The sequence below is a fragment of the Podarcis liolepis genome, assembly GCF_965112155.1.
Source record: "Podarcis liolepis genome assembly, chromosome: 1".
NCBI lineage: Eukaryota > Metazoa > Chordata > Lepidosauria > Squamata > Lacertidae > Podarcis > Podarcis liolepis.
In genome coordinates, this window is record NC_139554.1 from 8,212,505 (window position 1) to 8,234,795 (window position 22,291).

At 44.8% G+C, this 22,291-nt stretch overlaps 1 protein-coding gene and 1 long non-coding RNA gene across 3 annotated transcripts; one reads left to right on the forward strand and one right to left on the reverse strand.

Annotated features, from left to right (window-relative positions):
- Positions 1 to 5,183: 5,183 nt before the first annotated feature.
- LOC310714580 (potassium channel, subfamily K, member 16-like) lies at positions 5,184 to 21,572 on the reverse strand. The gene is made up of 6 exons (XM_083519984.1): positions 21,291 to 21,572; positions 16,690 to 16,890; positions 13,458 to 13,578; positions 11,820 to 11,983; positions 7,245 to 7,407; positions 5,184 to 5,571 (listed from the first exon to the last, which is right to left on the reverse strand). Exons 1-6 carry the CDS (start codon positions 21,372 to 21,374, stop codon positions 5,405 to 5,407), a joined length of 900 nt encoding a protein of 299 aa, XP_083376110.1. The 5' UTR covers positions 21,375 to 21,572; the 3' UTR covers positions 5,184 to 5,404.
- LOC310685828 lies at positions 7,901 to 18,197 on the forward strand. 2 transcript variants are annotated; one of them, XR_014515558.1, is made up of 4 exons: positions 7,901 to 8,020; positions 12,409 to 12,461; positions 16,801 to 16,940; positions 18,064 to 18,197. It is a non-coding gene; the product is annotated as an uncharacterized lncRNA (long non-coding RNA). The 2 variants fall into 2 exon arrangements; XR_014515559.1 differs by lacking the exon at positions 7,901 to 8,020 and having other exon boundaries at positions 12,327 to 12,461.
- Positions 21,573 to 22,291: the final 719 nt, after the last annotated feature.

Sequence of the window (22,291 nt, forward strand, 5' to 3'; positions counted from 1 at the left end):
TTACCTGCCTGAATCTAATAGTGACCCATAGTTAAAAGCAGAAATCGGCAAATGTGTCCTCTTTTTACAACCCTAAATTGAACCCAAGCTAACAAAATGAATTTCAGTAGGGTTCTGCACTTAGGCAAGAAGAACCAGATGCACAAATATAGGATGGGGGACACCTGGCTTACTAGCAGTACAGGTGAAAAGGATCTAGGGATTTTGGTGGACCACAGGCTGAACATAAGTCAATAGTATGATTCAGCAGCAAAGCTAATGCTATTGTTAAACCCTTGGAATGAATAAATGCTAGGATTTTGGTTAATTGGGTTATGGATTAAAACATAAACTGCAGAGCTGTTCCAGACAGGGAATTCCTGGGCTGGCTTATGCAAATTAACCTGGCTGACCTACAGCTATCAAGAGTACAATAGGGGTCATTAACAATGCAAGGGAACGTCTCTCTTGCCCCTAGGTGTGAATCAACATTGGAGATTTGGGAGGTTGCCATGGTACCTGTTCTGGGGGAGGGCAAGGGGTTTCTGGGAGAAAGAAGGAGGGGGGAAGAAGAGGTCCATCTTGGAGAGAGAGGCAGCAGGATGCCTGTACTGCTGCCTCTTGAACTGACAATGTCGTAAGATCTGGACTCCTTCCATGCAGACTGAAGGTGTAAATACTTATTTTTCCATGTATAAGACTACTGGTATATTCCCCCCCCCCAATAAAGTTCAAAATTGGGTGTCGTCTTAAAGTACGACAGTTTCCGCCGTGTCGTCTATTCTCCAAAGTGACTCTAGGCTACATCAACAGTAACACAGAGAATGTATTTAGAGTAAACTCCAAAAAAGCAAAAGCAAATAAATAGCCAGGAGATTGTCTAATAACTTTCACCACCAATAAACTAAGGAATAAAATCTTGCAGACTAGGGATCAAAGAAAATTTAGAATCAAGGCAAAAGAGATTATAATCCTGAAAGAAATTCCGCCACGTCTATTGAAAAAAAGAGACAAATTCCAATTTCTGGCTAAAGCATTGAAAACCAAACCAATAAACTATAAGTGGGAGTTTCTGGAAGGAATATCATTCAACATCAAGGGGAAGAAACAAATATTTGAGTCAGTTAAGGAGGCTAATATTTCTTGGAGGAAATATTGGAAGAAGTTAGGAGGGGAAAGACAGCCAATAGAGGGAGATCCCAATATTAAACAGGTGGTTTCAGATCGTGAAAGTGAGAGTGAGTAAGCAACACAACATGCCCTGTAGGAATTTTTTCTTTCCCCCTTTTTTTCTCTTTTCTTCATTTCTATGTTCTTTAATTCACTAGGACTTAATCACCGTAATTTTCCTCTCTGTTCTGTTTTTAAAAATAAAGGGTGACTTTAAAAATACTTACATGGAGCGTAAATCGTTTGAACGACAAAAAGAAGAGAAACAAAGTAGAGCATATAGTGATTAAACAAAAACTGGATATAATTTGCATACAAGAAACATATGTAAAAAGAAAACATAAGAGAATATTGATAAATCCCAAACTAGAAGTAGAATTTATATCCTCAGACCAAACAAAAAAGAGGGGAGTGGTGCTTTACTGTATTTTTCGCTCTATAAGATGTAAAGAATAAAGATAAGAAAGATAAAATAAACTTCAAAAGCACGTCAAAGTACAAGTAGATAAATAGGTACTTCTCCGGCAGGAAGGTAAACGGCGTTTCTGTGCGCTGCTCTGGTTCGCCAGAAGAGGCTTAGTCATGCTGGCCACATGACCCGGAAGCTGTCTGATGACAAAGGCCAGCTCCCTCAGCCAATAAAGTGAGATGAGCGCCACAACCCCAGGGTCGGCCATGACTGGACCTAATGGTCAGGGGTCCCTTTACCTTTAATATTGTTGTGAAAATATGTGTTGAATGTTAAAGAAAGAAAGAAAGAAAGAAAGAAAGAAAGAAAGAAAGAAAGAAAGAACCTCCAAAGCTTGGAGGTTCCCCGGCAAGGGGGAGGGAAAAAAATTGAAACTTACACTTTCGTGCGTCCCTCCCGGCGTGACGCTGCACGCTGATGTCACGGGGCTGTAATGGTGGTGTGCCTCGAGATTTTTTTCATCAAACAAGTGTGCCTTTGCCCAAAAAAGGTTGGGAAACACTGGTCTAGACAGTATTGTGCCAAATGTCCCACTGGTCTAACTCTCAAAATAAAAAAATTCCTTCCAGTAGCACCTTAAGGACCAACTACAGTGGTGCCTCGCAAGACAAAATTAATTCGTTCCGCAAGTTTTTTCTTCTTGCGAGTTTTTCGTCTTGCGATGCACGGTTTCCCATAGGAATGCATTGAAAATCAATTAATGCGTTCCTATGGAAACCGCCTTCAGACCAGGTCCGGGGACAGTCTGTCCCCCGACCTCTTCTGAAGGCTGGGGGGGGGGGGAAACAAGGGCTTTTCTTCCCACTCCCAGCATTTTAAAAAACCTGGGACAGCGGAGGACTTCTCCGCTGTCCGGGGCGATCTTAAAATGCTGGCGGGCGGCATTTTAAAATCGCCCGGGACAGCGGAGGACTTCTCCGCTGTCCGGGGCGATGTAAAAGCCCCTGGGAAGGCAGGCAGGGGGGACAAGGACTTTTGCCCCCCGCCCGCCTTCAGAAGAGGTCCTGGACCTCTTCTGAAGGCGGGCGGGGGGCGAAAGTCTTTGCCCCCCCGCCTGCCTTCCAAAGCCGTCCGGGACAGCGGAGAAACGTGCTGCCTTTCTCCGCTCTCCCGGGAAGGCAGGCAGGGGGGAGCAAGACTTTAGCCCCCCGCCTGCCTTCAGAAGAGGTCCTGGACCTCTTCTGAAGGCGGGCGGGGGGCGAATGTCTTTGCCCCCCCCCGCCTGCCTTCAAAAGCCGTCCGGGACAGCGGAGAAACGCGCTGCCTTTCTCCGCTCTCCCGGGAAGGCAGTCAGGGGGGAGCAAAGACTTTCGCCCCCCGTCCGCCTTCAGAAGAGGTCCTGGACCTCTTCTGAAGGCGGGCGGGGGGCGAAAGTCTTTGCTCCCCCCCCCCGCCTGCCTTCAAAAGCCGTCCGCGATAGCGGGAAGCGCTTCCCTGCTATCCCGGACTGCTTTTAAAATGCTGGCGGTGGGGAGCAAAGCCTTTCGGCCCCCGCCGGCCTTCCTGGACCACTTCTGAAGGCCGGAGGGGGGAAAGGCTTTGCTCCCCACCACCAGCATTTAAAAGAGGTCCCCGGAGATTTCCCTATGGGCTTTCTTCTTGCGAAGCAAGCCCATAGGGAAATTCGTCTTGCGAAGTGCCTCCAAAACAGAAAACCCTTTCGTCTTGCAGGTTTTCCGTCTTGCGAGGCATTCGTCTTGCGAGGTACCACTGTATTTAGTTCTTGGTATGAGCTTTCGTGTGCATGCACACTTCTTCAGATACCTTTCGTGTGCATGCACACGAAAGCTCATACCAAGAACTAAATAGTTGGTCTTTAAGGTGCTACTGGAAGGAATTTTTTTATTTTGACTATGGCAGACCAACACGGCTACCTATCTGTAACTGGTCTAACTCTGTGTAAGGCAGCTCTCCATGTTCCTAAGCATTCTAAATGGAGTGCATTTGTTAAGGAATGCAGACTCTCCAAGTTTCCATCCCTGTTTTTGATATGATGCTTAGGATGTCCCTATTTTCACTGGAGAAAAGCTGGAGAGTATGGGAATGACTGCATCTCACTAAGAACCAGGAGGCTACCAAGAAGCTGGGAATAATGTGGGATGTAACTTGCCCAGCTTCCCTCAATATTGTGGACCAGTGTTCTTTGAATATGGTTGAAACAGAACATAGTTCAAATTCTGCATTGGTTGAGACGAAATCTCTCCTTACCTGGATAAGTAAATTGTCCCCCCCCCCCAATATTTTTTTTAAGGGAAAGTAGAATAAACCATTTTAACGCAGCGTCCACAAGGGCTTGCATCTGCAAAGTGTTGTAACCTTAATAGAATGGCTTTGTTGTGTGTTTCTCTGGGTATTATAGAAATTACATTTAGCGCCACTTTCAAATCAAATTCCAACTTCGCCAAGCCTTTCTCTCCTGGCCATGCTAGCCACATCACAAGGGGGTTGTGAGAATGTGTGCATATTACTAAATTGCCTTTATTTGGGGCATCTTCTGTTTCTGCACAATACGTGTGTTGCTGCCACCTGTGCACAAATATGCGCATATCTCCATAGCAAAGCTATATTTAGATTATCTTCTTTATGGTGTGTTTCATTTCCTTTTTTCTTTGTCTTCCAGTGGAGGCCTGAGGTCTTAAGCATTCAGAATTCCCCGCTCTTTGTCCAAACAAGTGCCAGGAGACCTTGGCTGTCCTCCGCATTTTCAACTTCGCTTCGATTATTCTATGGGATGTCCTGGGAGGGGGGAGCTTGAATGCCCATCTATCTTTTGATGAGTAGGGGTGCAGTTGCCACCTCCACCTAAGCTGATCTCCACTGCTCTCATGGGGGGGTTGTGTGTGGGGGTCCTTGTGCGTTTCTGCCTGTGTGTGTGCACACGTAGGCGTTCACACATGTGAGGGTGTGCAGTGTCCACTCGAAGGCAAAGGCCAGTGTGGTCCTCAAGCCAGAAAATTCCACCACCTCCCTCCCACTATACGTGGGACCCTTTGTCTGTCCTGATGTTGGACGAAAATGCCCCTTAGAATCATGGAATCACAGAAGTTGGAAGGGGTCCCAAGGGTCATCTAGTCCAACCCCTTGCAATGCAGGAATCTCAACTAAAGCATCCAGGAAGATGGCCATCCAACCTCTGCTGAAAAAACTCCAAGGAAGGAGAGACACCACCTTCCGAGGGAGACGGTTCCACTGCTGAACAGCTCTTACTGTCAGAAAGTTCTTCCTGATGTTTAGCTGGGATCTCCTTTCTTGTGACTTGAAGGCATTGGTTTGAGTCTTCCCCTCCAGAGCAGGAGGAAAACAAGCATGCTCCCTCTTCCATGTGACAGCCCTTGAGATATTTGAAGACGGCTCTCATATCTCCCCTAGTCCCCTCTTTTCCAGAACAAAAATACCCAGCTCCTTCAACCACTCCTCATAAGGCTTGGTTTCCAGAACCTTGGTCATCTTGGTTGCTCTCCACTGCACACATTCCAGTTTTGAGAATCCAAGTAAGACCCTTCCTTTCTCTCCTTGTTGCTAAAACACAGTACATATCCTGCAATGAAGAGGCATTATAATCTGATGCAGAAAACCCAGCTATTTCACAGTTTATTAGGAATTACTAATTTATAGACCAGCTAGCCAGTTTTTAAGGAATCAGTTGAATGTTGCAATGCCATATAATTATAAAAAGCTCAATGGAAGTTGTTGAGTATAACTGATTTTTATGTCAGACTCCACCTGAATGCAATGATAAATTCTCCTCCAGTGGAAATCCAGCAGACTGACTCCTTTTGGGCACTGTTATCTTTGCATTTTACTCATTTTTTTTGTGGTTGCTTTTGGATCCGCAGGTGCCAGTAATGATGAAAACAGTTCAAACAGCACAGCTATCCAGGCCAGTCCGATGACGATCCAAACAGCTGCAAGCAGCTGGTAGCCCACAAAATAGCTCCTGTCATGGTTCCTCCCTCGAGACACAAGAGAAAAGCAACAATAATGTGTGAGGAGGTGATTTAAAGGACCAGCCAACTCAGTTTATCTAAACTTTGTTAGGTTGTGTTCACACCATACATTTAAAACACATTTCTACCACTGAATTGTGGGAAGATGAACACAGGAAACTGCCAATGTCCTTATTATTGCCTATTCATGATGGTTTGGGCTCATGATGATGTTTGAGCCTGTGAAGGCTTTTGGACCACTTGCAAACCCTTCCTGGAACCATATACAGCATGGTGGCTGCCACCATTAGAAGCGTTTTCAATTTAAAAAATATAAAAAATAAAGATGCCAGGGAATTGGGCAACATATAACCAAGTAGTAAGACAAGAGCAGGGCCAGTTAAAATTGAAAACATTATAACAGTTGTGTTCTGCCTGATTTGGGTTTTGGTTTAGAGGTGCTGCATCCTTTTATCCCCTTTGGATTTAAAATAATAATAATAATAATAATAATAATAATAATAATAATATAAAAAATAAATTTTATTTATATCCTCCCCAGCTGAAGCCAGGCTCAGGGCGGCTAACAACAACCATATGTCAGGAGTGCTCTGATGGTGTTTCCTGCTTGGCAGGGGGTTGGACTCGATGGCCCTTGTGGTCTCTTCCAACTCTATGATTCTATGATTCTATGAGGTATGGGGTAGGTACAAAAACCTACTTGAACCCAAAATACCACACTGGTTATCACCATTAGAGGTGATGAGTGTTAAAAAGATCAATATGACTGGGAAGTGGATAACATATGGAAGTTTAATTGAGAAAGAGGGAAGTAAGTGGAAAATGAAACCATATGAAGAAGTGCATTACTTTCAGATTAATGAAATGTTTAGAAAAGAGGTTACAGAAAGAGGCAATTTTGAAAAAGAATCTAGGTTTCAACGAGAAGTATTGAATAATGAAGTTAAAAAATTATCTATGATGTATAAATTATTATACATCAATTCTCTCAATTCATTCAACCAAGCATTTATAAAGACGTTGAACAACAACAGGCCCAGAACAGAACCTGGTGGTACCCTACTTGTCACTTTTTTCCAGGATGTCAAGGAACCATTGATGAGTACTCATTGGGATGGCCATTATTATTATTATTATTATTATTAAATTTTCATACTACATAAAAGAAAAAGGTAAGATACCCTTTCAATACAAAAGAAAAAACATATAAACATATATAAACCTATACCCCCCATGAATTCCCATATCACTCCCCTCCACCACACGTCAACTTCCTTAACTTTTAATTTCAGTACAATCTTTATGTTATTGAATTTTAATTTCCTTTTTTGCATCCTAATTGGTTTTATCCTTTCCTCTTAACTCCTTTAGTCTAAGCATATCAACATGTTCTGTTTTGGTTTGTCAGCCTTCTTATATAGGCAGTTAGCATTGCCATTTCTATGAATTCAGTTAGTTTGTATAACCATTCTTCTTTCGTGCGTATTGCTTCACTTTCCATTTGGTAGCGTATATTATCCTGGCAGCTGCTGTAGCATATAAGAAAATTCCTTTCATTTTCTGAGGTATGCCTCTGGTTTCTTTTGTATAGATGCTTTCAACATTTTTTAAAGTTCTTCATGGATAACACCCCAAGAACCAGTTAAGCTCACAATATGAAAGTATTTTGAAAGCCTTACCTATTAGATAGTCTCCAAAACCAATGGTGCTGAGTGTAATAAATGTAAAATAGACAGCTTCATAAAAAGTCCAGCCCTCCATCCATTGAAAGAGGAACGATGGCAAAATAAGAAACATTAGAAGTCCCACAACCACGAACACGAAAATGTATCTTGCTGTTTTCTGAAAGATAAAGCAAGAAAAGAAAAGAAAAAAAGAAAGGTTTGATGGAACAGAACTCAGTTTTATTGGCCTTGAGCCATGCACAATGATTTTAGGCTACATTAACAAATAATAATAAAAAGGTAAAGGGACCCCTGACCATTAGGCCCAGTCGTGACCGACTCTGGGGTTGCGGTGCTCATCTCGCTTTATTGGCCAAGGGAGCTGGCGTACAGCTTCTGGGTCATGTGGCCAGCATGACTAAGCCGCTTCTGGCGAACCAGAGCAGCGCACAGAAACGACGTTGACCTTCCCGCCAGAGTGGTACCTATTTATCTACTTGCACTTTGGCATGCTTTTGAACTGCTAGGTTGGCAGGAGCAGGGACCGAGCAACGGGAGCTCACCCCGTCGCAGGGATTCAAGCTGCCGACCTTACGATTGGCCAGTCCTAGGCTTTGTGGTTTAACCCACAATGCCACCCGCATCCCTATAAATAATAATAATAATTCCACCCTAATTAGACTTCATCTGGAGCATGGTTTGGTGCTGATGTCATGATTTATGGTGGTCAGGCTCTACTGCCCTCTGGGGCAGAGGAGCTGTTCAGGCAGGGGAAAGCCAGGATTTATGAGGTAAGATTCCTGGCAATGCTCCTCAGATGGTTCTGGGGAGTTCACTGTATCCCGCCGTGTCAATTAAGCCCGTTTCTGCCAACTTGAAAGGCAGAACGGGTGTGCCCTGGGAAGGGTGTCCTTGCCATGGACGAACCTCCATCTCTGGCATGATTTGTGATCACCAGTTTGGAATATTGCCGTTAATCATGAGGCACTCCTGAAATGGCATATGATAACGGGCTGCAATCAATCAGTTGCCGAAAGGATGGGATTTGGTTCTTCGAAGGTATTTGAATGTTTTTTTTCCTGAAGCTTGAAATTCCTTACAGCAGCCAAAAAGGAAAGGGGAGGACAAAGCACTTTGTGCTTTCATCCAAATGATTCTTTTCTCTCTTGTCCTCCCCTGCAAAAATGGAATAATTGTGTGTAGCCGTGGCTATGGTACTTTGTTACCCAGGAAAAGAAAGGGGAGGCTTTGATTTATGCTTAATAAGGAATTTAACAAGGTTTTACTATGCCCTACCCCACCCCATTGAGGCTGAATGGACTTTATTTAAAAATTATTGTTGGACTAGACCAGGAGTGTGAGGGGGAAATGCTGAGTAAAGAAGATAGAACGGATAGGATAAGATGCTTGGGGGAAAAGGATTTCGTTTTAGAAACAGGCAAGTAACTAAAAGCCTTGGTCTGTCGTAATCCCAAAAACCTGAATTCCGCCACCCTCTCCACCCGTTCCCCGTTGATATACAAGGGCTGAATGTCCGCCTTTTTTTTCCTGTAATCCACCACCAATTCCTTGGTCTTAGCCGTATTAAGAGCCAGATTGTTCTCTCCACACCAAACACAGAGCCGCTCCACCTCGTCCCGATAGGCGGACTCATCCCCTCCTGAAATGAGCCCCACCACCGTAGTATCATCAGCAAACTTGATGATTTTGTTGCTGGAGTAGATGGCTGTACAGTCATACGTATAGAGAGCATAGAGCAGGGGACTCAACACGCAACCCTGTGGTGAGCCGGAGTTAAGGCTAAGGGCTGTGGACACATGTGACCCTACTCTAACCCTCTGAGAACGTTCTGACAAAAAATCCAAAACCCAGAGGCAGGTGGAGTTGGGGAGTCCAATCGTCTCTAGCTTGGACACCAGTCTATGGGGGAGGATAGTGTTAAAAGCAGAGCTAAAATCCACAAACAGCAGCCTCACATAATTCCCCGGCTGCTCCAGATGGGACAGAGCAGCATGGAGAGTGGTGGTGATAGCGTCTTCTGTGGATCTATTTGCCCTGTATGCAAACTGGTAGTTGTCAAAAGTTGATGGAAGACAGGAAATAATATGACGGCGCACCAGTTTCTCAAAACACTTCATGATGATTGGAGTCAGTGCAACTGGTCTGTAGTCATTCAAACTACTGATTGTGGATTTTTTAGGCAGAGGGACAATAGTTGACGACTTCAGGCAGGGTGGGACAATAGACTGGTGTAAGGACTTATTGAAGATCTTAGTAAAGACCCTCGCCAGCTGATCCGCACAGCCCTTCAACACCTTTCCAGTGATGCCATCAGGTCCAGCCGCCTTCCTCGGATTCACCATCCTCAATACTTGTCTCACCTCGTGCTCCTCTACAGTGAATGAGGGGCCCCTATGGGCTGGTGGCTGTAATACCGGCGTCTCAGGTGGCTCCTTCTCGAAGCGAGCAAAGAAGAGGTTAAGCTCCTCCGCCAGCAAAGGGTCACCGTCGACAGCGCCAAGGTTAGGTTTGTAGTTGGTAATATGCTGAATCCCCTGCCACATCTGTCTTATGTTGTTGCTCCTTAAATTATCCTCAATCCTCTGCCTATAATCCAGTTTTGCCCGTCGAATACCCCTCTTCAAGTTTGCTCTTGCCACACTGTAAAGCTGCACCTCGCCCGACCTGAAAGCCCTGTTCCTTTCCCGCAGCAGGCACTGGACCTCTCCATTCATCCAGGGTTTTTGATTAGGATAAAACCGGATGGATTTATTTACTGTGACAGTGTCTGTGCAGTGATTGATATAGCACAGAACTGCCGCCGTGTACTCCTCCAGGTCCGAACGATCGAAAATATCCCAATTGGTTCTCTCAAAACAGTCCTGCAGCTGGTGAATAGCACCTTCAGGCCAGATTTTAACAGATTTTAATATTGTAGGAGCCCGTTTCCTGAGTGGGATATATGCTGGCACCAGGAACAGAGACATATGGTCGGACTGGCCCAAGTGTGGCAGCTGTAAAGCCCTATAGCCGTGATTTACATTCGAATAAACTTTATCCAGTGTCTTATCCCCTCTTGTGGGGCATTTCACATGCTGATAGAGCGTTGGAAGCACTGTTTTAAGTTCAACATGGTTGAAGTCTCCCGCAATGATGTGCACAGCTTCAGGGTACTTGTCTTGCTGACTGCTGATAAGGCTCTGCAGGCATCCCAAAGCCAAGTTGGCATTGGCATCTGGTGGCACGTACACGCCAGTTAGCATAACAGCTGTGAACTCCCTAGGGAGATAGGCTGGTCTACATTTAACAGCCACATATTCCAAATCCGGTGAACAGTGACTGCCCACAATCTTAGAATTATTGGACCAGCATTTGTTCACATATACACACAGCCCCCCTCCTTTGGTTTTTCCGAAGTCCATTCCTCGGTCCTGACGATGTACCGCACAGCCTTCCAACTGAATAGCTGTGTCTGGTATGGACGGTTGAAGCCATGTCTCAATGACAAATAAAACGCAGCAATCTTTTACAAGGCTATTCTTTGCTGCCTGCAGCCTCAATTCATCCATCTTGTTGGCAAGAGATCTCACATTAGCAAGAAATATGCTAGGGAGTGGTGGCTTAGATGGACTCCTCTGTAGTCTTACCAGGACACCAGCCCGACAACCCCGCCTTTGCCTCCTGTCTCTACGCCGCCTTCGCCTCCTCCCTGGAGGCATAGTAATCCATGGAGAGCCCGGCGGCCTGGCTACTCCCACAGGAACGTTATCTGGGCGAAAGTAATCAGCTCTTACAGCTTGTTCACACTGCAACCCGACCTTCAAAAGTTCTTGCCTGCTGTAAATCTGCCTGCTGTTAATCTTTCTTGCCCGGCCAGACATACTCAGACCAAATAAAATAATAAAAACAAAGCAAAACGCTAAGGGAGAGCATTAAGCCGCAGCGTCTATGCGCGCCGCCATCTTGAGCTTCTTACAACAAATAATTTGGCGAGCTTCTCCTATTCCTATTTTAAGGCAGAGCTTGAATTTATCTTCCTCACTTATTTAGATGGCATAATGCACATGTCCTTGTCTTCCACCTCTTATAGAGGCAGCTAATCAGATATGCATATGTATATGCAATATAATAGAAGAAGAGCCCTGCTGGATCAGGCAAGGGCCCGTCTAGTTGAGAATCCTGTTCTCATCAAAGCTGACCTGATGATGATGATGATGATGATGATGATGATAATAATAAATATTTTTTATACCCCACCTTCCCCAGCCAAGACCTGGTTCAGGGCGGCTAACAACCGATAATAAAAACAAGTTGATTAAAACACAATTTAAAAAACAAGATTAAAATACAACATTAAAACATTAAGATGCAGCCTCTTCACAGGAGGAGAAAGGAAAAGGAAAGAGGGGGAGGGAATTAAATTGACTCCAAGCCAAAGGCCAGGTGGAACAACTCTGTCTTACAGGCCCTGCGGAAAGAAATCAGATCCCGCAGGGCCCTGGTCTCATGAGACAGAGCGTTCCACCAGACCGGAGCCTCAGTCTGACTGGTCAGAATAGAAATCATCTCCAGATAAAGTAACTGAATTACCTTCTTTCCTTTCCCAAACACATTCCTTGCACAGCTTTCAAAGAGTCTTGAGACTAAGAAGCCAATATAGTTCAAGCAGAGGAGGCAGAAGGGGATTCCAAAGAGAGCAAAAATAATACAAAAGATCTGACCTTCTTTCGTTTGAGGAGAGACGTTTCCATAGCCTGTTGAAAGATTAAGAAAGGGTTGCAGAGGACGTCAGCAACTGTCGATTTGCCAATTGCCTAGAGAAGTTACAGAGCAGGGTCCCTACGAAGGGTTGTTTCCAGTGGAGAGCAGCATGTACATTGAGACTGACTGTTCCTTCCTTTCCTCTCTCCTGTACAACCCCCAAATCTGCTCCAGAGGATCCCCATACCCTCTGGAGCAGACATTGAGGGTGCTAAGAGGGGTGCAGTGAGGAGAAGAGGAATAAGCTTCATTGTGCAAGCAGAGGTCTGTGCACAATGGAAATGGCAGCCTTGGATACAGCCCAATGTATTTATTTTATGTACTGCACTCACTGATCTCCTTTATGCCGATGCACTTGGTGTTAGGATAATTATGTGGGAGCTTCAAGCTTCTCCCTCCTGTTCCTTGGACCAGACAGGCCCACTGTGGAAGAAGTGACCTGAGATGCAATGGAAGAGGCCAAGTGTGCAGGTATGACTTCAGAGACCTTGTGAAACATTGGGTGAAATGGAGACTCATCATAGCAACCCTTTAAGAAACCCCAAAAGATTGATAATATATTTGTCATGAAAATCTGGGGATCACTGCATTTTCATGACAATGAAAACCAATGTAGGTTGATCTGCAGTGAGGAGAGAGCGGAGTTCCTCCATTCGTGACCGTCATGGCTAAAATAAGTTGCAATTCCCAAGCCCCTAAAGACTTTAAGAATGCTCAAGGAATTTGATTTCTCTCAATTCCAGCCTGTGAATTGAAACATGCTTAACCTTTAAATTTTTCAGTTTTTCAAAATTGGTGGTAGTTATTGGATTAAACAATGAAATACAAAAAACTTATTTGCTTTGGGATGATGTGTCTTTGGTGATGAAATAGGGCATGCAAGGAGCGTCTTAGACAGAGGAACCACCATTGTGCCCAGATACCCCATAATAGCCCTCAGGGTAAGCTTTCTGCTCAGAAAAACCTCCATTTTAGTTTCCTTTGCGATTGGTCTCAATTAAGACTTGGCTGATCTATCTGCCAATTTAATACTTATTAATTAATTCTTATCCAGAATGCAAATTGGCTTCTGGTGTAAGAAGAGGCATTATTTAAGAGGCTGAAAAACAAAGCAAAAAGCTTGTCTTAAATTATCAATGATAATTTATTTGGGGAGCAAGTCCCACCGAATGCATAGGGTTGTGCTGAGAGGGACAGATTTGCATTGGGAGACTGGCATGGGGTCAGTTGCACCGGGTGGGATTTGAACTCGTTTCCCTAGCCCAACTACTGGATGGAGGGGAATAAATAACTAATCGGGGAATGGTCTTGTTGGGCATACAATAAATGAACAGGGAGGACAAAAATGAGATGTGAAGAATGATGAAAGAGCAAAAGCAAAACCTGCTGCTTAACGCAATTTATCTGAGAGCAGTTGAATGCCCTGCATACTATATTCGCGAAGAAGCCAGAACCAAATGACAGTACCTATTGTGGCTAACATAGTGCCCACGAAGAAGAAAGAATTAGCGAAATCCCAGTTGCTGAATTTTTCTGAAGGGTGGGTTGCTGCTGGAATTATGCCCTTCCGAACAGATCTTATTAATTTCTGCAATTGAAGGCAAGACTCAGTTTGAATATTCCAGCAATAAGAATAGCCCCTCCTCTGATTATCACCAGATACCGCTAACCAAATCACGATGCATTCAGAAGGGCAGTTCTTCTGGATCAGTTTAGCACGTTCTTCCCCCAGGGGCCAGCCCAATGCTCATGGGAAGCCCACAAACAGGACCTGAGCACAACAGCCCTCCCCTCACTTACTTGTCACCCCCAGTAACTGGTAGGCATAGGGCTTATGCACACTCAACGTTTTCTCCACTCTTTCCAGGCAAGGGTCCACACTCCAAGGGGTGCTTGTTGTGGTTTGCACCAAGCTTTCCCAGTGAAAACTGTGGTCTATGTATGGGTTGTTGAGAGTGATGCAGTGGTTTCACCCTCAAAGCTTAGTGATAAAGTAGACTCCTTACACAAGACTTGAAAACAAGTCTTGACTGGTCAGGATGGCAACAAGGGCTTTTTTCAGCAGGAACTCTCTGGAACTCAGTTCTGGCACCTCTTAAGCCTTTGCCATTATAGGAGAAGGAGGGAGGTGTTCATGGTGAGTTCCGGGAACTTCCGATACCTCTTTTCCTAGAAAAATAGCCTGATGACAACTGTATAACAAGCTGTATTGTTTATATCTCAAGTTCAATACTAAGTGTTTCTCTCCTTTAACCACAAGAGAGGGTTTGGTCTCCTTCCTCCAAAAACATACACTCCATCAATTTGCCTAATCCTCCATGGGGATAGCATTCCACATGCAGAAGGAAGGCTCTATGCTGGCCACTGATTCTGTCCCCACCTCGATTCCCGCCTCCTAAACTGTATTCCCCCCATATATACTTTCTGACCTCTCGACCATTGTTGTCATGCCACAGTCATCTCTTTTCAGTCTTGCTGAAGTAATGCCTTACTTGTATGAATAACTCCACCTCTTCTGGGCTGAGATTGGTGTAGCGCCAAAAAAATTCCTCCTTCATGTGAAATGTTGCCACCTCTTCTACTTTTTTGTGGTGATCGTTCTCCAGAAGCTTCTGAACACAACAGGCCTCCCCTCACTTGTCACCCCCAGTAACTGGTAGGCATAGGGTTTATGCACACTCAACTTTTCCTCCACTCTTTCCAGGCAAAGGCCGCACTCCAATAGCACTGATGGCAACACTATAACAAGCTGTGTTGTTTATATCTCAAGTTCAATACTAAGTGTTTCTCTCCCTTGAGCCCAAGAGAGGGTTTGGTCTTCTTGCTCCAAAAACATACACTTTAGTAAAGGTAAAGGTACCCCTGCCCATACGGGCCAGTCGTGACCGACTCTGGGGTTGTGCTCCCATCTCGCTTAAGAGGCCGGGGGCCAGCGCTGTCCAGAGACACTTCTGGGTCATGTGGCCAGCGTGACGAAACTGCTCTGGCGAGCCAGCGCAGCACACGGAAACTGTTTACCTTCCCACCGGAGCAGTACCTATTTATCTACTTGCACTTAAGATTGCTTTCGAACTGCTAGGTGGGCAGGAGCAGGGACCAAACGATGGGAGCTCACCCTGCCGCGGGGATTCGAACCGCCGACCATACGATCAGCAAGTCCTAGGCGCTGAGGTTTTACCCACAGTGCCACCCGCGTCCCTATAACAAGCTGTGTTGTTTATATCTCAAGTTCAATACTAGGTGTTTGTCTCCCTTGACCCCAAGAGAGGGTTTGGGTTCCAAAAACATACACTTTAGTAGCAATGCATAAATCATTACCCCTTGGCTTGTCTGTCTTCATAAATTCTTCTGGACAGAGTCTGCCTGGAGTATTGGCTCTCCCATATTCTCAGTCAACAAAACAATGGTGAGACTACCCCATCTCCCACCCTCTGTTCTAAGGCACAAAGACACACTTTTCAAGGCAGTTAACCAGACAATGATTCAGCTTTCCTGTGACCTTGAACAGAGTCACCTGTTTTGCAGTTGCTACATGACGTATGTTCTCCTTTTCCCAATATATTTTTATAAAATACGTGTCCCAACAAATATAGTACAGTCGTACCTTGGTTCTTGGACACCTTGGTACTCGGACATTTTTGCTCCCGAACATTCGCAAACCCAGAAGTGAGTGTTCCGGTTTGCGAATGTTTTTCATAAGCTGAAGGTCTGACGCAGCTTCCGTGGCTTCTGATTGAGTGCAGGATGTGCCTGCAGCCAATCAGAAACCATGCCTTGGTTTTCAAATCGTTTCAGGAGTCAACGGACTACTAGAACAGATTAAGTTCAACAACCAAGGTTTGAATGTACAAATATTAACAAAAACCCACCCTTAATAGCTGAATTGGAGGAAACGTAAATTTGGGTTTTCCGTGGCAATGATTCAGCTTTTCTGTGACCTTGATTGGAGTCACCTGTTTTGCAGCTGCTACATGACGTATAAGAACTAACTTAGTTGGTCTTTAAGGTTTGTACTGGAAGGATTTTTTTTATTTTTACATGACGTATGTTCTCCTTTCCCTAAATTATTCTTTGCAAAATACGTTTCCCAACAAATACAGTGCTAATACTAACAAAAACCTGCTCCTTATAGCTGAATCGGAGCAAAAGTCAATTTGGGTTTTCAATGGATTGCCGTTAACAAGCTGGTTTTCACGAGGAAAGCCCCAGAGCAACGAAATGGTGCTCAGACACGGAGCTTTAAATCATGGCCAGGCCTGGAAAGAGTGGAGGAAAGCTCAGTGTGGAGAAGCCCGTGCTGCCTCCAACAGTGTTGGCAGAACAGAGCCATAATGTCTAGTAGTCATTCCTTGTCTTATCCTCCATCAATTTGCCTAACCCTCCATGAGGATAAAATTTCACATGCAGAAGGAAGGGTGAGTCCTTATGGCTTTATGCTGGCCACTAATTCTGTCCCCGCTACCAGCATGAGTTTTGACCAAACTGCGGGAGGCAGTGGAAGACAGAAGTGCCTGGCGTGCTCTGGTCCATGGGGTCACAAAGAGTCGGACATGACTAAACGACTAAACAACAACAATTCTGCCCCCACCTCAATTCCCACCTCCTAGACTGTATTCCCCCCATATATACTTTCTGACCTCTTAACCTCTGGTGTCATGCCTTAGTCATCTCTTTCAGTCTTCCTGAAATAATGCCTTACCTGTATGAATAACTCCACCTCTTCTGGGGTGAGAGCGGTGTAGTTCAAAAGAAAATCATGTTTCAGGTGAAACACTGTATCTATTACTTTTTTGTTGTGATCCTTCTCCAGAATCTCAAAGACAAGGGCCCCCATCACCACGTAAGTCAGGAAGCCAGCCAGCAGTATGACGCCCTGTGCCTTGCTCACACGCATGTTGTTCTGTGTGGGAATGAGGGCCAAGGAAGAAGCAGACACAAGAGCGACTATAGGTTAGTAAGCAAGTCCTTATTTGTCTTGACCCAGACTCAACAGTACAGCCCCATAGCTGAGCACTCTCCATAGCTGGACCCAAGCTAACCAAATGAATTTCAACAGGGACAAATGTAAGGTTCTGCACTTAGGCAGGAAGAACCAGATGCACAAATAGAAGATGGGAGAGCCAGTGTGGTGTAGTGGTTAAGAGCGGTGGACTCGTAATCTGGTGAACCGGGTTCGCTTCCCCACTCCTCCACATGCAGCTGCTGGGAGACCTTGGGCCAGTCACACTTCTCTGAAGTCTCTCAGCCCCACTCACCTCACAGAGTGTTTGTTGTGGGGGAGGAAGGGAAAGGAGATTGTTGGCCGCTTTGAGACTCCTGAAGGGGAGTGATAAAGCGGGATATCAAATCCAAACTCTTCTTCTAAGTAGCAGTACATGCAAAAAGAACCCAGGGGTCTTGGTGGACCACAAGCTGAATATGAGTCAACTGTGTGTTATTATTACCACAAGATTGATCTAAATTAGCATTATTAAACATCAACAAAATGTATCATGACTTATCAATGTATATCAACAGATAGCAGTCATTGAACCTGACCTTGTAGGGGAAAGACAATGTTCTTTAGAACTGTATCACTAAGCATATTTACTGTCAGGTACACAATTCTGGAGACCCACAATTGAAAATAACTGTCCAAATTGGGCTACCTTGGAATATTCCTATGTAGCACTGCAAGAAAGATGGGTGGCACTCGGGTCTAAATACATTTATATTCAAGATACTATTGAAAAAATAACATTGGTTCAAACGATATGGCATCACATGTTCAAAAAATATAAAGTTGACCTTTTCTCCCATGACAAAATGGCTTTGTGGGGAAACACGTCTTTAAAAATCGGGAAATACTGTAATAGGTTAAGATCTGGTGAATTACAATAACAACTCTGTGAAGTATAGAGTTTTGTGTTTTTTTCCACCCCATCTCCCCCTTTACTTTGCCTTCTACACGGCTGCTGTTTCTCCCCCCCAAAATGTCTCTAGAATATGACATTGCAAGGAAGCTCTGAGGACAAAACCATATGTGAATATGTTGCTAGAAAAACTAGGGGAAAATGTGCTTCATGTTTTATAGGCGTCTAAAATAAAAGATTGAAGACAGGAGTGCCTGGCGTGCTCTGGTCCATGGGGTCATGAAGAGTCAGAGAGGACTAAAGGACTAAACAACTAAACAACAACAAAATAAAAGATTATATTGACTGTGAAAAATCAAGACTGCTTCACTGACTTCCCGGGAAAGTTGGTCGGAATGTTAGGACACTGCATGTCAAAACACACTTTCTCTTTCCAGGTTTGTTTTAGGTTTTTTTAAGAACTACAGTTCATTGGGAAACACGGAGGAAGAAAACCAGGAGGTTTTGTCATGTTGGAGCTAATGTGTTTTCCCACATCCATAACCAGCCCAGGGGTCATTTGGAGGAGGGAATTGAAAGGAGCAGAGAGGTCTTTGCTTGGCCCCTCACTCACCCTGACAGGGTCCTTTGATTCCAAATCCTCTTAAATGATCCACTTCTTTGACTTCCAATATCTGATGGGAGAGTCTCAGTGCTTCCCTTTCACTGGGTAGCTATTTGGTAGGAGCAGTTAACACACACACACCGTGGACTCTATGAGGTCATGGGTATATTACTCTCTTTTGTGGACTGGCTTACCTGGTCCTCTGTGAGGTCATGCCCTCTGTACCTGATGGGCTGCTGAAAGCCTCCAGGTCTGAGAGGCTGGTAGGAAGATCAGACCACAATATTTTAGAGGGAGCAAGCTTGATCTATTGTTACATCCAGCAATGTGAATGCTCATCAGATTTGCAGATGGCACCAAACTGGGAGGGGTAGCTAATGCCGCAGAAGAAAGAATCAGGATTGGGGGTGCCATTTGTCCTCTTTTTCCAGGACATGTCCCCTTTTTCATGGGCAGAGTCATAGTGATCCATAGCTAAAAGCAGAAGTCAACAAATGTGTCCTCTTTTTTGCAACCCTACATTGAGCCCCAGCTAACAAAATGAATTTCAATGAGGACAAATGTCAGGTTCTGCACTTAGGAAGGAAGAACAAGATGCACAAATGTGGGGGGGGGGGGATCTGGCTTACTAGCAGTACATGTGAAAAGGATCTAGGGGTTTTGGTGGACCACAGGCTGAACATGAGTCAATAGTGCAATTCAGCAGCAAAGCTAATGCTATTGTTAAACCCTCAGAATGAATAAATGCTAGGATTTTGATCAATTGGGATATGGATTAGATTAGAACATAAGTTGCAGAGCTGTTCCAGACAGATAATTCCTGGGCTGGCTTATGCAAATCAACCTGGCTGACCCAAGGCTATCAAGAGTACAATAGGGGCCATTAACAATGCAAGGGAACTTCCCTCTTGACCCTTGGTGTGAACAAAGACTGGGGATTTGGGAGGTTGCCAGGGTACCTGCTCTGGGGGAGGGCAAGGGGTTTCTAGGAGAAAGAAGTGGGGGGGGGGGGAGATCCATCTTGGAGAGAGAGGCTGCATGCCTGCACTGCTGCCTCTTGAACTGACCATGCCATAAGATCTGGACTCCTTCCATGCAGACTGAAGGTGTAAATAGCTGAATAAACCCTATTTCTTAAAGTACAACAGTTTCCACCATTTCTTCTATTCTCCAAAGTGACTCTAGGCTACATCAACAGAAATAGTGTCCCGATCACAGGAAGTAATAAAGATAAAAGGTAAAGTACCCGAGGATGGTTAAGTCCGGTCAAATTTAACTATGGGGTGTGGCGCACATCTCTGCTTTCAGTCCGAGGGAGTCGGCATTTGTCATCAGATACCCCTTGTAGTGAGGCTGCATCCATGTGATATAAGTAAAAAAAAAAAACTGCTCCTTTTCCCTTGTGGGGTACCCAAGAGCCCATACAGAGTCCTTTTGTAGGCCCTCTGTGGGTAGGAGAAAATAACAGAGACCAACCAGAGAATATTGAGAAGCAAAGCAGCCCGTAAGCCTGATATTTATTAATTGTTGCAACAGGGTGCTCCCCTCAAATGCAGGAGAGAGGAGGAGGACCCCGAGCCATGCGTGCAAGCCCTTATATAGACATTTTAAATTGCCCGCCCTGGAGTCCACCCCCAGAAACATCATACCTACATCACAGACTTGAAGCCATTGGTTTGAGTCATAGCTGTTGAAATAAATATTTAATTGCCTCCCCAAGGGGCCCCCTCCTCAGAAGAAGGACCAGGGCCCTGGAAGGAGCGCAAATGAAGGCTATGTACCGGTCGGGAAGAGACAGAGACCACACCAGGATTGGAAAAAGCAAAGCCTGATCTTTATTGAAAGAACAGGGGAAAAACAACAACACAAAAAATTGTTGCAACAGGGTCCCCGCTCACGGAAAGACACGGAGTCAGAGACCCTGAACAAAGGGACTGCCTGGATTCTTATACCTTTTGATTTTCATTCAGATCAATAGCAAGGAGGTGGGGGGGGAGCGATATGAGGGGCGTGAAGAGTGGATTAACATAAGGTAAACAGGATGTTGAAAGACTTTCTGGAGGTGTCAATTTGCTGAAGGGCTCAGGCGGTATGTGTCGATCTTCGTGTTATTTAATTTTGGATCTGCTTAAAATGGCTTTTCCTTTATCTACAGGAAAACCTCCGCAACTGCTGATAATCAGCATGCAGATGTGAGGCTGGATGTTTGAGAAGATGTTCAGGAAATGACTTAAATGTTAATGTGAAATCCTATTCTGCATTGCTATCAATTCGGGTGTGATAGCCTGATGTTTGCATATTTTTTGGGAAAATAAGACTGCTTTATTTTGAGCTCATATCTGTGTGTATTCATGGTATGGTTTGCAGACCCAGTAGGAGGCAGTGTGGTGGATTGAGTTTTGGCAGCCTTTTGGATACAATATTGAGTCAAGTATATAGATTTTGAAATATTTAGATTGTTACATTCTTTAAAAACTACATTTTGGATACATTCAGAAAAGTACAGCATAGTACGGCATTTCATTAAAGATACATCCACGAATACATTTTAAAAGGATAGCTTCATGGAGAAAGAGGTACACAGGAATGGCAACAGGCACGTTACGTTAAGATGATGCATTAAAAAGGCACACATTATATTACATTCAATGATACGTGAAGAGACACAGTAAGATGGCATCTTCCCAACAATGCGTTCTTTAAGGCACAGATTATTATTATTGTGGGTCTTTGGGGTAGGATGATATCATTAGGATCATTTTACCTTTATTCCCCTCTCTGACCCTGATTCTCTTATGACACTGTCAACTTTCAGATTTGAAAATAAGGGATCAGCAGCCTCACCTGTCCCAGGCACTCCTGTCTTCCACTGCCTCCCGCAGTTTGGTCAAACTCATGCTGGTAGCTTCGAGAACACTGTCCAGCCATCTCGTCCTCATGGTTCAATGTTACTAGTGAGCAAAGTTACCTAGTCAGGATTTGAATCTTGGTCCTAACTTTGGGGGTTAAGTTTCTATTTAGCTGTCCATTAATACTGACAAACCGTATCTCCCATTCATCTCTCAGATCCCCTTGTAAATCTAAAGTACTGACCTCACCACATCCTGCGGTAAAAAAATTCCCCAAGTTAATTACACATTGTGCGAAGGTAGGTGTGTGAAGCTACAGCACTCCTGCTATCAGCTTAAGTGACACATTCACTCTCTCTCTCATACGCACACGCACACACACAGACAGAGAGAGTAGAGCCCCTCTGAGCCAATAGCCCAAAAGCAGAAAGCCCAGCCAGCAGCCAAACAAAGCCTCAAGCAGTGGTTCCTACAGCGCAGCAACCCGGCAAAGGGGATGCAGCAAGAAAAACCACCGTCACCTCTCCGCTGGGAAGCGCTGAGCAAAGGCGAGTCCCCAGGCAACGCGGCCGATTTGATCGGCACAAGGCATGCAAGCTCCACCCCCCAGTGGTTCTCAGACTACTTAGTGGTGAGCAACGCAGCCAAGCAACGCAGCTGAGGAGCCTCCCTGGCCGGCAGGGAGGGAGAGGAGCTGCTTCCTTTGAAATCCGGGAAATTTACGCAATATCAACAATCCGGGGTAGCAGCAGGAAACGGCGCTGGAATAAGGGAGTTTCCCTCCAAATAAAGGAAGGTTGACAGCTATGGTTTGAGTTCTCCCTTCCAGATCAGGCGAAAGCAAGCATGCTCCCTCTTCCATGTGACAGCCCTTGAGATATTTGAAGATGGCTCTCATATCTAGTTATGCGACCCCCGAGCATGGTGTTTCCTGCTTGGCAGGGGGTTGGACTCGATGGCCCTTGTGGTTTCTTCCAACTCTATAATTCTATGATC